A 14,057-nucleotide genomic window follows, 5' to 3' on the forward strand; every position below is an offset into this window, starting at 1 on the left:
TGTTTTTACAGGGATCTGTTTCATCAGACGATGATCACCTGTGAAATGTTAAAAAGGGCATTTTTCCCTAACAAGACAAACCGCAAAAAATTATCAATTTCTTCATTCAAATCCAAAAATTGAAGACGGTTTAATAGGTACACGACCTAATACGTGGGACATACAAATTTGTAAACATTTTGACCAAATAGTCCTTCCATGGCTTATTTGTGTGGCTGCTTAGTGAAAAATTGTGCCAGTTAGATAAAATACTTTTGAGTCTCACCTAGAGGATACACAAAACAGCCTGCACAGATACGGAAAAATATACAGTATATATATGTCCTGGAATGGGTAGAGTTGGTGTGAGGGATGGTAGCTGTAGCAATATTAGAAAACTATTACTTATTGAACCGTCGGCATAATTTTGGAGCAGGTGATATTTTTAAAATAAAAAATATATATAACAGAACACACAGTACATCTACATGAATCACTTTGTTCCATGTTTTCTCCTATGGCAAACCCACATATATCCAAACAGGGAAACCGAGACTAGCACCATCTCTGCAAGTATTGCATTTTTTTTACAGAATATGATTTTAGCTTTTTTAATATCCTGGAACTAGAACTGAATCAAACTTTCGGAAAAGATTGCTGGTTAATCAGTCTGTGAAATTCGCACGACCTGTTAAACAACATATTGAACCAAGGTACTATTAATACAGCATAGTTGTAATATAAATCATTATATGGACCGCAAATGTCCCAGATAAATCTGCATCTTCATTTTTCTGGAATTCTTGTTAATGCCTGCTCTCATGAAAGGGCTGTGGATAAATCTTCAGCAAAGAAATGATTGTCGACACTATTGCCCTCTGTTTCGGCCTTTGCTTCAGAAAATATATTACAAAATATACAGTATTATGAACATGTTATGGCCTTTGATTGGAATCAAGGCAACAGGAAAACAGGAATATTCAACCAAGAGCTGAGCACTCTAGTAATAGGCTTCCCTTTTTTAAGAACTGAGTCATCACACCAGTGTCATCACCAACTGCCATCCATAATGAGGAACACAAGCTGGCCAGTGTTAAACTGATGTATGTAAACCGTTTCTCTGATCCGATTTAAATGTTTATCTGTTCTGCCTCCTGGCATCACAAATGACTTAGGGCCGCATTGGCGGTCATTACAGAGCAGGCCGCCCGTTGAGCTTGTCGTGCATGAGAGCAAGGGCTCCACTGGCGAAGTCACGCAGGATGTGCACCGTCTCCCTCTGTAGCTGCAGAGAGTCCTGCACAAACTCCTGCTGGATCTCGGCCAGCTGCTGCACAGACTCAGAAAGCAGCTCCAGGGAACGAGACACCGTCTCCAGCAGAACGTTGGTGTTGTGCTGTTCCTGAATGCTGAGCGTCGTGGTGTGGGCTATTTTGTCTCGAGTACTCAGGCCTGGCTGTGAGAGCTTCTGGGGCCCATAGGATGGAGATGGGGATGACATGGGGTGGCTGGAGGCTGGAGTGGTGACATGCTGTAGACTGGACAGGAAATGCTCATCTTCTGCGGGGTTAGGTGGTGGCAGAGCTTTCTCCTGGCACTCCTCATCAGAGTCTATCTGCTGCAGCTCCTGGTCTGAGGAACACACATATTCATTTTGGCAAATCCTCTATGCTAGCAGAAACATTTACAAGAACTTACACGTGTACATGTAAGCATAGAAGCATGTAAAAAATTAGTGCAGTTTTATCTTTGCAAAAGGAAGGTGCACAAAGAAGCAAAGGAGCCAATCATTTTGACATTTGACAATAAAATTATTGCTTGTTAAAAAATGAGATTCTATTCAATAAAAGTAAAAATTAAAATAAGTTGTAATTTAATATAATTCAACTTACCTTCAGAACATATTTCATACTGCACCTCAAAATGAGGATGGGAAGTGTCTCCCAAATACTCCCCTAAAAAGGTAATTTACAAACTGATATTAATTTGACATCTATAGAATGTGGCTCAAGACATAAAATACATATATATCCAAAATCATTAGACAGCCCACTCGGAAATGTGGCTGTGCTTATAAAATAGAAGAGAAAAAACAAAAGCTAAAGCATGAATTTCACCTCATTTAAATGTAAAGAAAGAAACAAAGACAATACTGATATTTTGGATGTTAAAGCCCATTTACTGTACAACAATTACATTGGGATTAAGAAATCCTGGTTATTTATGTTTTTAAACTATCTCTGATAGTTTAAAAGTGATAGTTTAGTGATCTATTTTAACCCTCTGAGATCGAGCATGGCACCCCCACAATGGAAAACACTCTTAATCAAGCAGTTATAAAAACAAGCATTTCCTAACACATTTAATCTGTAAAATGCGTTTAAAACCAAATATTCTCGGCAAGCCATTGATAAAAATTCAAACATTGTACCTACTTTTCAAGCTTTCATCCACTAAGGGATCCTACTAATCTAACAGGCCTTCCTGTATATGTGTATATGCTGCCATTTCCTAACACTTTCGTATACATCCAATTGTAACAGATGTCGGAGTACAATGAAACTTAGAAGAGGGACTCACGAGATCTGGCGCAGTACACTGGAGAGAGTATAGCATGATCCTCTTCATGCACTGATGAGACAGCGGGCATGGGTACAGACAGTGGTATGGACATAGGCACAGACACAGAGGTGGGCACAGATATGGGTAAAGGCACTGATGTTGTAAGTACAGACATGGGTAGGGACAAAGGTACAGACACTGATGATGGCACAGACATAGGTACAGACAAGGGCACAGGCATTCCAAGGGGGTGGGGAGGAAGTGATATTGTGGGGACATCTGTATCGCCATCATTCGAGTTGTCAATATACGAAGAGGGTATCCCTAGCATGATATCGTCCTCTTCCTCTTCTTCGTCTCCTTCCTCTGTTCTAAGACCTGTTCCTGAGTAGATGTCCATGTCAGGTGCTGCAGTTGTAGGCAGTCTGCCACGTTTGCCATCAAGTTCTAGGATTTGGTGAACAATGTTCTCAATGGGTGATAGTTCTCGGGAGAGGTAAGAGTTTGTGCCTTTATAAGGGACTGCCCCAGCACGAATAGCAGCTACCTTACGTTTAGTGTCACACTTCATATCAGACCACTTTTTGATGACCTCAATGACCTCACGTTGGCATTCCCCAATCTCGTTGACGCAGGCTGTGATCTTTGCCCATGTGCGCTTCTTTACCGTTGTTGGTACACCTCGGTTGAACTTGCCTATGGGAACCACAGAAACACATCGACTCAGAAACCGCCTAGGCAAAGTGATATTAGAAAACAATATTAAGGGAAAGAATGGACAAAGCAACTGTTGTAAATGGTGATGAATTTGATGCAGTGCCTATAGAAAGGTTTACCCCCTTGAGCTTTGTGACATTTTCTTTTGTTGAAATGTTAAAAATATTTAGAAATATTTGCTTTTCCCCTTCCCCTTCACTATTACCTCAATTACTTGGGTAATCATGCCTTTGGGAGAGAGTACATATCCTTGGTGCAAACAACCAAGGATATGTTTGCACATGTTTGGATATGTTTGCACATCAGTGATGAATGGCTGATGTGTGCACATGACCCTGAAGTTGGATGTTCCAAATCAACATGAACAGGCACATGCATTGAATTTGGCATTCATCTTCTGATGAACTCAGAGTACACACAAAGGTCTGCGCATTAACTTTTATTAAGAACAAAAGTGAGGAGGATTTAAATGGTAAATGGGCATTTATATAGCACTTTTATCCAAAGCGTGTTACAACTGATGTGTCATTCGCCCATTCTCACACATACACATACAGACACACACTCACACACTAACGGTGACTGACTGCCATGCAAGGCACCAACCAGCTAGTTGCTTGGGGACACTTCGACACAGCCAGGGCAATTAAACTGGCAACTGCCAGCAATGAGCACAACTAAATAGGATTGGGCATTCCATTCTGGGGAGAAAAAGCACTGAAAACAATATATAGTATTTGTGTACAACATATGGTAAATAGTAAATGGTTGGAATTTAAATGGCGCCTTTATCCAAAGCACAATTGATGCTTCCCATTCACCCATTCACACACCAACTGTGATTGGCTGCCATGCAAGGCACCAACCAGCTCGTCAGGAGCATTTTGCCAATGAGCCAATGTTGCCCACATATAATAGCCCAAATAAAATATGGAGGGGATGCAGAGCACTTGCCAACAACAATGTGACGGTTCTTCCTCACTTCATCCAGCAGGATGTGGACCTCACTGAACGTGAAGCGTGCCTTCCTCTTCTTGAAGCGTATGCCACTATTGTGGCTGTAGGAGGAATCGGACATCTTGTGTTCGTTGCTCTCTATATTTCCTCACTGCTGACCTGCCTGTAGATGCCGAATAAACAAGCACTCATTATTTATCTATACATTGTGAGTTTATGTATGAACAAAAATAACCCCAGGAGACAAGTTAAATGAATGGAATCTCAGATGCAATATAAAAGTGGACTTTTAACATTACTATAATAGCTTCATAATATTTCTTTGTATTCCTGGTTCATACAGAAGTCTTGAACTCAATAAAAAATTCAATGAAAAGAAGTGTAAGATTATCCACCCGTCTCATATCAACCATGGTAGATGCTCGGATAGCTTCAGTCAACTTAACATAATTATAATGCATGTTATACTGTTAGTATGCATGATGTACACATTGACTTTGTTGTAAATCAGATCATATTCACCAATAACAAACAAAAAAAATTATGTTGCTATTGAATAATAATGAGAAACCTTTATACTTTCGGGTTTATCAGCACTTTGCCTGACAATACATAGGCACATGGCAGTTTTGCTAAAGCGCCCATACAGGTGGCAATTTACATGGAGCCATTTGGAGCCATTACAGTACTTCAATCCACAAAGCACAAAATAACAATGTCAAACGCCAACAAATATAGTAAAGTTATAAGTTATTAATGGCTAATATCGTGTTGCTCGGTTTGTGTGTGTGTGTGTTACTTAGTAATAAATAATAATATTAGTTGATAGTTATCGTACCTAGCTAATAATTTTAGCGCATGCAGCTAATCCTCCTGAATTCTTTGTTACAGTGAACACTACCTAGCTTTGTAGCCATGCTTAGGCTTCTTGTAAGCTATGTTTACAGTATAGCACCATTGTAGTCCGCCCAAGGCACTCTACTTGACGTTCAAGTCGTAGTAATCTAGCTACTGAAATGAAACGGACATAGCCTACATCTTTATGCTTAATAAAATTATATAATTTCAAAAATATCACGCTGCCTTTTGCTCGTTCTGCTCAAGAATGCCATTTGATAGGTGGTTAATTCTTCCGTCTTAATTTATGTCGTAATCAGGAAAAGCTAGCTGGCTTCCTTGCACATTGTTCCGAAAGCGAACAGCCCTTACCTGTGGAACAGTGACAGTCGTGCCTGATACTATACACATTTAAATGCACACAGGAGCAGTTATTGCATTACCTTATTAACGCGGGAATGCATACGCACATAAATCCTCAAACTTCATAAAATCGGAGTGTCTAAGTCTGCACAGACGCCTAAATATCAAATTCATTGTTCAAAATTCAGTGACAACAGTTTTATTATTAGACAGATACTGACACCCAAAAACGAGTAGAATTCTTCTTCGGTGGATTTTGAGCGCTGTATCACAACTTAGAGGTGCATACCGCCACCTACTACGATGGAGTGTAATTGATGATTGCGTTTAATAGCCTAAACATGCTTTCATGGAATTTCCATCCATCCATCCATCCATTATCTTAACTCGCTTATCCTGAACACGGTCGCAGGGGGGGGGGGAGCCTATCCCAGCATACATTGGGCGAAAGGCAGGAATACACCCTGGACAGGTCGCCAGTCTATCGCAGGGCACACACATCATTCACGCACACCTAGGGGCAATTTAGACTCTCCAATCAGCCTAACCTGCATGTCTTTGGACTGTGGGAGGAAACCGGAGTACCCGGACTAAACCCACGCAGACACGGGGAGAACATGCAAACTCCGCACAGAGAGGCCCCGCCCAACAGGGATTTGAACCCAGGACCTCCTTGCTGTGAGGCCACAGTGCTAGAAATTGGCGGGTAAAGTAGCTACTACACGTTCACTCTGATGTATTGTGAACAGCAAACAAATCCTTCTGCTACAACTTGTCCCTGCCCAAAATACCCGTTTGAAATGAAAGATGTTACAAACCGATATTATCTTCTGGTAATCTTAGAGATGCAAAATTTGATTCTGTACCAATTAATTTATTAACCTTTGCGAATCCTCTTTGAACCTTTTTCATTATTTCTACGTAAATTATTTGGATGTAAATGAATTGAAATGTAACAACATTTTGCAGAAGCTTGATTAGGTCAAATCGAAATCTGCTTGGTGCTTACTCAATATCCCTGAATGAAAAGTAATAGGTTCACTTCAATTTACACTGAATTGCATTATCAGTGTTGAGAAAAAGAATGAGGGAATTCCAAGCCACCACAAAATGCCTTTCTTTCAACACCAGGCATACAATTAGATGACATAAATGGACATTTTTGAAGAAACATTTAATTTTGAATCAGGCTAACCAGGCTTACATTTTTCTCCTAATGATGAAGACCCACATCAGGTACTGACAGGATCAGCTCCTACTATATTTCTACCATTGTTACTATTTAATTATTGTACAACACCACCTTTTGCCATGAATGCTATGGCTTTTTAAATACACTGTAATGTACTGGCATATTTAAGTGCCACTTAGGGGACACTATCCCTTTAATTAAACATTCAAGATTCAGTCTTAAATTACAGAGGCATCTGCTGATTCTAAAAATATTTATAGCAATCTCCACTTTTTATTATTTATTAAGAACAGATTGAGGCTATTGAGATTGCAGCTCATCCCGCTGAGACACAGGTTGGAGTGTGCACGCAAACCCGCAGTCTTGTACTGAATCCAGAGAATGCCTGTGCATAATTGGCTGTTCTATCCCTCAAGAAGGCAGGGTCAGTTTGCAAGATTGTTATCATACTCCAACAACTTGAGCAGGTCAATTGAGCACCTATATTCTGCCTCAGCCAGCTGTGCATGACAGATTCTGATGAAGTGATTTCATACAGCTGGTGGAACGTGAAGTGGATAGAATTGTAGGCTGGCAACACATATGGCAAATAATGTGTGCTTGTATGAACTCTCCTCAATTGGTGATGGACACAGTAGTGATGAAAGAGGCTAACAAATACTGTTTGAAAAATAATTAAATCAGACTTTATTAACAACTGGTGAAAAAAAAAAAGTGTTTCTGTTAGCTGTCAAGTTAAACAAACGAACAGCATAATGAATGTCTGCTTATAAATATTATATGCAGAACCAATGAGCAGGAACAGTATGTATAGTATATAGGTAAGTGCTCCTTCCTGCAAAAACCATGACCAAACCAAACCATCTACTTGTCTTTTTCTGTGGTTATATTCCTGATAGAATTAACCATTTAACATTATGACAAGGTAGTTGTTACTGTGGATGAACCATCAATATTTGTGGTACAAAGGTTCCACAATGATTTAGAGGAACCATAATCTGTGGGTGTTTGGCCTGAAATAAATTGTTGCAAAGTCTGATGGAAGGACAATTATAAAAGGATGCTGCAGGCATACAGAACTGAAGAAGGCCAAGATATTCTGGCCAGAATTCTCAACAGGTTCCCTTTTCTCTTGCTTAGTCATCCCATCACTTCTTCCCCAGCAGTAAGCTGGCTCTAAGAATTTTGGGGACATGGCGTATAGTGAGGGACACCCGGGTGTCCCGGGTCAGGCAGTCTCCAGCACGAGCACAAGCGGCAGACAGGTTGGCCACCCTGTCTGTTAGAGTGTCCTGGGAAACTCCCTGGATGCCGTGCAGAAAGTGCTCATACATTTCATTCTGGAGGACCAGCAAGCTCCGTGGCTGCACCAGCAGGGAGACAAGGTAACGGCTTTGTTCAGTTTGTAGGGCATCCGTCTGGGGAAACAAAGACATTGCATTACATGCTATTTAACATTTATCCAAAGCAACATACAGTCGATTAGACTAAGCAGGGGAGAATCCCCCCTGGAGCAATGCAGGGTTAAGGGTCTTGCTCAAGGGCCCAAAAAAGGAAAGAAAAAAAGGAAAGACAGTGCTCAAACTGACTGTGAGCAGATGCAGCCAAAAGCAGATCAGGATGAAACAATGAACAGGCGCAACTCTTGTTCTCATTTAAAATAAATAAATAAATACTCTGTTAAAGCTCTCAATAAAGTAACCATTTATAATTGCCCTTGACAAGCAACATTTAGTTCTTCGGGGTAAACCAACTTCCCCATGCTGACCTGGGTGCTGTCGATGGGATGATAGAAGTCGAGGACAGCGTGAGACCCAAGGCTGATTGTGGAAACTGTGGGGTAGTAGAGTGGCCCATCCTCGTGTGGCTGAAGATTCATTTAGCAAATCAAGCATATGGATGAAAATGGCAGTGTGAATTGCAATATTGTGACAGTACATTCTAAACACATACTGATCACAATGCTGCAACAACATTATAGAAATTGTGGGATCTATTTTACATACCAATCTTGTATGCACTTGTATTTTATTTATATTTAATTATACAAACAAGCTTTCTAATGAAACCAAAGGGGAAAAAAATAACTGTATACCATTATACCCTGTCCTGGATTATATTCATTCACTAGGACATGATTGGCAGTTTTTCCAGCAAATACGCCAAGGGCAGAGATTTTCTCAGCATACTTCTGTAGCCATTCAGGCAACTTCTCTGCAAGCATACCTTTTGGATGGGGTAGCCCACCTATAACATAACAAAATATACTGAAGTTTAAATGTATTCCTGAACAACTCAGAGATTTCATACAAAGATTAATCTGGTCTGTCAAAATGGACCAGACACTTCACACTACTCAAGACCTCACCAAGTTTCATGCATTTTACACAATATGCGTGTAAATAAAAGTTCAGAATTGAAGGGGTGCACGTTTCATCATCTGAGGACACACATAGTCCTAGTAGAACAGAATACGGACAACATAATGGCAAAATAAAAACAAAAACAACAAAAACAAGCATGTTTTGACATAGTACAGTACCCCAGTTCTGGAGCCGCCTGCCTTTCAGTTGAGTCCATTTGGTCTTTGGGGCCTTGTATACCTTGAATAGTAAAAGGTTAAGACATGAATGTTAAGACAAAAAGCTGAATATTTAAGCTTCCTTTTCCAAAAGATGATCCCATTTCTGAATGGCCAATCACAACCGTGTGTTCATCTGACCAGTTTTCCCACACTGGAAACCACTGCACTCATGGAATAGGAAATCGAAATCGAAATCGAAAAAAAAGAAGCTTTTTAACGTGTGTTGTCGCTATCATTCATATCAATGATAACCTTACCTGTTGCAAAAGATATGCCTCTTCCGCCTCTGTTATGTAATCCGGAAAATAATAAACAGAAGGTGGAGCCTTCATGAAAAAAAAGAAGGGGCCAAAATCAACATCTTGTTATTCCAGATAAACCTCTTAAAAATATTGTATTTACTATCAAACCTGAATATCAAGTCTTTTTAAATTCAATATATTTTATGCAGTCTGCCACCAAGTTTCCACATTCATGGAAGTAGTAAATCAGCATATCAGTAAGAAAAGAGCTTGAGTTGAGACAACTACAGTCTCTATAGTTTGCTTCTGAGTTTAGCTATTAAAATGATATATATTAAATATAGAAATAAAAATGTGTATTTTCCTATTAACCCTACAAGAGCTGTTAAACAAGCTAATCCACTGCGCTCTGAGGCAACCCAGAAAAATATAAAAGGACATCTTGAAGAAACAAAACTCATTGGACAAGGTTACCTCAAGATCCCCAGACCTGTATACATTTCTGTAACTACACAATTACATTGCAGCTTCAATAAACAAAGTATGAACAGTAAAAATCTCACATCTTTAACGACATTATGTTCAAGTCCTTTCAAAATTTGACACGCAGGTCCTTCCATATGGGCTAGGATATTACGGAGACTGGACGCTCTGAATCCGTGAAAGTAGATTTCCAGACCATTTATACTGGAACTGACTAAATATTATTTGCAGTGAGTTTCCTAAATGAATAATCACCTGATGATTTACTAACCATTTCAATCACACCAGGTAAGTAGCTACTTCACTTGCTAATTTAAAATGTAATAGGCATACTTAAATTTATATTTACACGTAAGCATGACTCTAGTCGAAAAGACATCGCACCGCGATTAAGCTTGCATACATCACTTCACCGTGCTCACCACTCTGACCTGACTAAATCCAAGTTCTGTGACTAGCCACTGATTTACATAATTTACTTGTCTGTTAATACATTGTTACTGGCCTATAAACCAATATATCACATTAGAGCACTACAGCGGATATCTGGTTTAAACCCAATATAATTGCGATTTCCAGCAGAACACTGAACTAGCAATGGCAGACCAGGAAGTATTTCAGATTAGTTTAGTCACGTGTCCAAATTTATACCAATGCGCATGCGTCCTGGAATGCTATTGGATACATTTGTGCACCGCTGTATTATTCTTTTGTACAGTCTATAGACTATTCTGAAGCGTTACACTCTTTGTCTGTGGCGGTCAGAAACTGTGCAGAAGCTTTGCCACAGTTCTGTGGACAGGACCATAGACAGACAGGACCCACGGCAGGATCACTGAACCTGACATAGATTATGAAAAATATGGAATATGATCTTATCATGTGATAGGCTGGATGCCATTCATTTACTAGATTAATCCCAAGAGTAGGAGGCAGAAATTGAACCCAAACTAACAAAAACGGTCAAACATCGAATTACAGTGAATTAAATTAGGAGGAGAATTTGTCCTGAATTTATGTCTTTTTTAGTGAAGTTTATCACTAGTTACATCGGAATGAAAATAGGGCCTGGTCAAATTGTGCATGAAGATCAGTTAGAAAAAACTTGTTCACTTGACTTATGATATGTGGACAATAGGAAGATGTGAATGCGATGAAGCAAATGAGTACAGTGCTATATTTGTGGAAACCATAATTTATTCATGGATGAGATTATGTCAGGAATATAAGAAAATGCTTCTAACTTTTAAAATCATTGGTAGTGTAGAAATAATGGATTTAATCAAAAAGCTAATATAATTTGCATATTGTATACCCATTAGGCCTCATTCACAAACGTTTATTGAATTCTTGTTGGAACTGATGTTGTGTACACAGTTATAGGGTACGATGCTGGGTTTAAATTTTATGACTAATACAGGCTTATATTTAATTCATTATCATTTTACATGTATTGTTTACATGTTTTGTGAGAAAATGTATCTTTAAATTATACCAAAAGTAAATTTGAATTTGTGCAATAAAAAGGATAAAATTTGGCATTTAAAATCAGTATCAAGCAAGACATACATTATCTGAACTCAAGCAAAACCAACAGATTTAAGAGAAAGTACCATCCAATCCTAAACTGATCTCTGCTCTCTCCACACTAGTAGTCACTAAAAAAGAGAAAAGTTAAACACCACCACAACAGGATGTCTAGCCCTGCAAAACTGATAAGGGGTTTAAAAAGTGCTGTCGTTTGCACACACACTGTGGCTCAGCACCAGGCCAGCTAATATCTGAAATGCCTCAGTAATCTGGGTCCTTTGATAGTTTTGCATATGTAATCAGCTTGGCTTGTGTTGGCTGGGCCGTGCTGCCTCAGGCAGAGGGTATTAAAGGGGCATTACGGACAGCGCATTCCTGATGCCTGAACAGAGCTGCAGAGGGGTTGTGGAACAGCCATGGCTTCAGTCAAAAAATCTTTCGAGGGGCTCAAAGGCTCTACTCAGTCAGCTGCCAAAGGTGTGACAGATTCTACCGGTAAGAAACCTTCACTTTATCATCCCTTGTTATGTGCATATACTACAAGCCAAATCTATTCAATCATGCCATGAGAAATATACACTCAGTGAGCACTTTATTAGGTATTTATTAGACTTCTTTACGTATCTTCTGCTGCTGTAGATATCTGCCCACAGAACTGCTGCTCACTGGATGTATTTTTCTTGTTTTTTTGCACCATTCTCTGCAAACTTGGCAAACTGTTACAATTTAGCCATTAACTGGTATTGCATATTATAAAATATTTTTCTCTGTCTTCCACCCCCTCCCCTTTCTGGTAGTCCAAGCAGCTCAAGATGCAGTCCAACAGCTGGCTGAATCTTCCAAAGAAACTAGCAAATTAGGTACGTCTATAGCCTTCTCTTATTGTCAGAAAATCATGGGTTAAATAGATTTAAATGACATAGCTACTTAAAACACACAAAGAGCAACCTGTTGTCAACATATCAAAAGTGGGAACAACCCAGTTGCACTGATGGAAAAACCATAGCATGGAATCATTCCTATTCCAATGCAGTTCAAATACCCATTTTTATCCTCCACTCTGAAAAGTGTCCATGGGTTTGAGAAAGGCGCTATATAAATAAATGTATTATTACTCTGCCAAAAAATAAAACACTCCATTTGAAAGAATGTAATTATGTATGTTTCCTTTTCTCTTCAGCAGAATAAGTGAGATAATAATGGCAATTTAGTTTCAAATACGTTTTGCTAACTTTGTTGCAACAACATACAGTAATGACATAAGGGAAATGCAGAATTGCATTGTGCTTCATGCACAAGAAATTTTGATCCCCCCAAAAAAGATATGTAAAAACAAGAAATGATTTGATCACCAATTGTGGTAATTACTGTACACAAATCTGCTCATTCCATTAATTTAACAGCTGTTATGCATTTGTACTAAGAATAAAAATGATGAGACGGATATTATTCTCGCAAGGTTACACTGTAGATGACTTCCTCCTCTTCTCACCTGTACAAATAATTAGATTTTTAAACAATATGTACAACATAATGACATTGACAAGCTGAGGAATTGTGCCAATCGGCAGATTTCTTGCTTACCTTTTGTATCCCCCACTTAACGATATGCAAAGCAAGCATGTTCGGAACACTAATCACTCTCGCACTGTCTGGATCACTTTTTGCAGCTACGGATGAAGCCAACAGACAAATGCAAACCACCATAGGATCAGCTGCGGACAAAGCCACAGATGCTATCAAAGACTTCGGACAGAAGCTGGGCCCAAAATGAGCCGATGAAACAACCTGAACCTGTGGTACAGGCCATATTAAATGATGGAATTAACTACAAAAATTTTATAGTTTTGTTTGTTAACCTTTTTTGTAAAAACTTAATGCCATTAAGTGAAGAATAATAAAAGACAATTGGCACCAAGTGACTATCTGCCATAAGAACTGTTTTAGTTTTTTTAATCATTGTATTGAAGTCAATTATCTTTGGAAGATTTTTTTTCTTTTTGAGGAATGCCATTGATGCAAAAATGTATGTTTATGCAGAAAAATAAAGTTTACAATTAATCAAAAAATTGATTTGTGAAATGTGTATCCAAGTAATCCACATGCATCCAAAAATGTCTGTCATTTCATTACCAGATGGTTTGGTTCCAAACCAGATGAGAATGGGATTTGTATGTTGTTTGCTTACAGTAGCCATAGTCCCCTAAATATTGTTTGGGACAAAACTTTTTTTTTCTTGATTTTTCTCTTTACTCCGAAATTCTAGATTTTTAATTTTAAAAAAAATGTGGTTCTGAATCACTACTGTTGTTGCTTGACTGCTGTTTATTAATCAAGCTTAAAATACAGTTAATGTGTTACTGGTGTCTCTCTTCATTGTTTTTGTCATTGTTCCTTGCTGCCTAAACTTTGCACATGCATGTCAATATTAACATGAAATATTGATCTTCACAAACCCTTTAGACTATTTACAAATAACTTAATAGTAGTCATTATGAAGCCATTGTTAAACAGAATGCAGAACTATGTTTGATTAGAATACCGCAGGTTTGTTTAGTTAGACAAGACTCTGGAAATTGGCTCTGGTATTATTATTATCAATGTAAACAAC

At 38.8% G+C, this 14,057-nt stretch overlaps 2 protein-coding genes across 3 annotated transcripts; both read right to left on the reverse strand.

Moving 5' to 3' along the window:
• Positions 1 to 468: 468 nt before the first annotated feature.
• LOC133132243 (myb-related transcription factor, partner of profilin-like) lies at positions 469 to 5,631 on the reverse strand. Of its 2 annotated transcripts, none has more exons than XM_061247569.1 (5): positions 5,496 to 5,631; positions 4,213 to 4,378; positions 2,560 to 3,237; positions 1,872 to 1,934; positions 469 to 1,611 (listed from the first exon to the last, which is right to left on the reverse strand). In XM_061247569.1, exons 2-5 carry the CDS (start codon positions 4,334 to 4,336, stop codon positions 1,172 to 1,174), a joined length of 1,305 nt encoding a protein of 434 aa, XP_061103553.1. In that variant the 5' UTR covers positions 4,337 to 4,378; positions 5,496 to 5,631; the 3' UTR covers positions 469 to 1,171. The 2 variants fall into 2 exon arrangements, with proteins under 2 accessions (XP_061103553.1, XP_061103554.1); XM_061247570.1 differs by lacking the exon at positions 5,496 to 5,631 and adding an exon at positions 5,425 to 5,452.
• Positions 5,632 to 7,270: 1,639 nt separating this feature from the next.
• Positions 7,271 to 10,517, reverse strand: alkbh6 (alkB homolog 6). The gene is made up of 6 exons (XM_061247588.1): positions 9,997 to 10,517; positions 9,449 to 9,517; positions 9,150 to 9,210; positions 8,703 to 8,854; positions 8,376 to 8,474; positions 7,271 to 8,025 (listed from the first exon to the last, which is right to left on the reverse strand). Exons 1-6 carry the CDS (start codon positions 10,051 to 10,053, stop codon positions 7,756 to 7,758), a joined length of 708 nt encoding a protein of 235 aa, XP_061103572.1. The 5' UTR covers positions 10,054 to 10,517; the 3' UTR covers positions 7,271 to 7,755.
• Between the last annotated feature and the right edge of the window lie 3,540 nt (positions 10,518 to 14,057).

Source organism: Conger conger, chromosome 7 (genome assembly GCF_963514075.1).
Source record: "Conger conger chromosome 7, fConCon1.1, whole genome shotgun sequence".
NCBI lineage: Eukaryota > Metazoa > Chordata > Actinopteri > Anguilliformes > Congridae > Conger > Conger conger.

Excerpts from the sequence above, each read along its gene's own strand:
- LOC133132243 (XM_061247569.1), bottom strand. The coding sequence starts at position 4,336 with ATGTCCGATTCCTCCTACAGCCACAATAGTGGCATACGCTTCAAGAAG. Across the intron at positions 3,238-4,212 it reads GAACCGTCACATTGTTGTTG|GCAAGTTCAACCGAGGTGTA; the intron begins GCAAGTGCTCTG and ends TGGTTCCCATAG. Across the intron at positions 1,612-1,871 it reads GTATGAAATATGTTCTGAAG|ACCAGGAGCTGCAGCAGATA; the intron begins GTAAGTTGAATT and ends TGTGTTCCTCAG.
- alkbh6 (XM_061247588.1), bottom strand. The coding sequence starts at position 10,053 with ATGGAAGGACCTGCGTGTCAAATTTTGAAAGGACTTGAACATAATGTC. Across the intron at positions 8,855-9,149 it reads CAGGCGGCTCCAGAACTGGG|GTGGGCTACCCCATCCAAAA; the intron begins GTACTGTACTAT and ends GTTATGTTATAG. Across the intron at positions 8,475-8,702 it reads ATCCAGGACAGGGTATAATG|CCACACGAGGATGGGCCACT; the intron begins GTATACAGTTAT and ends ATGAATCTTCAG.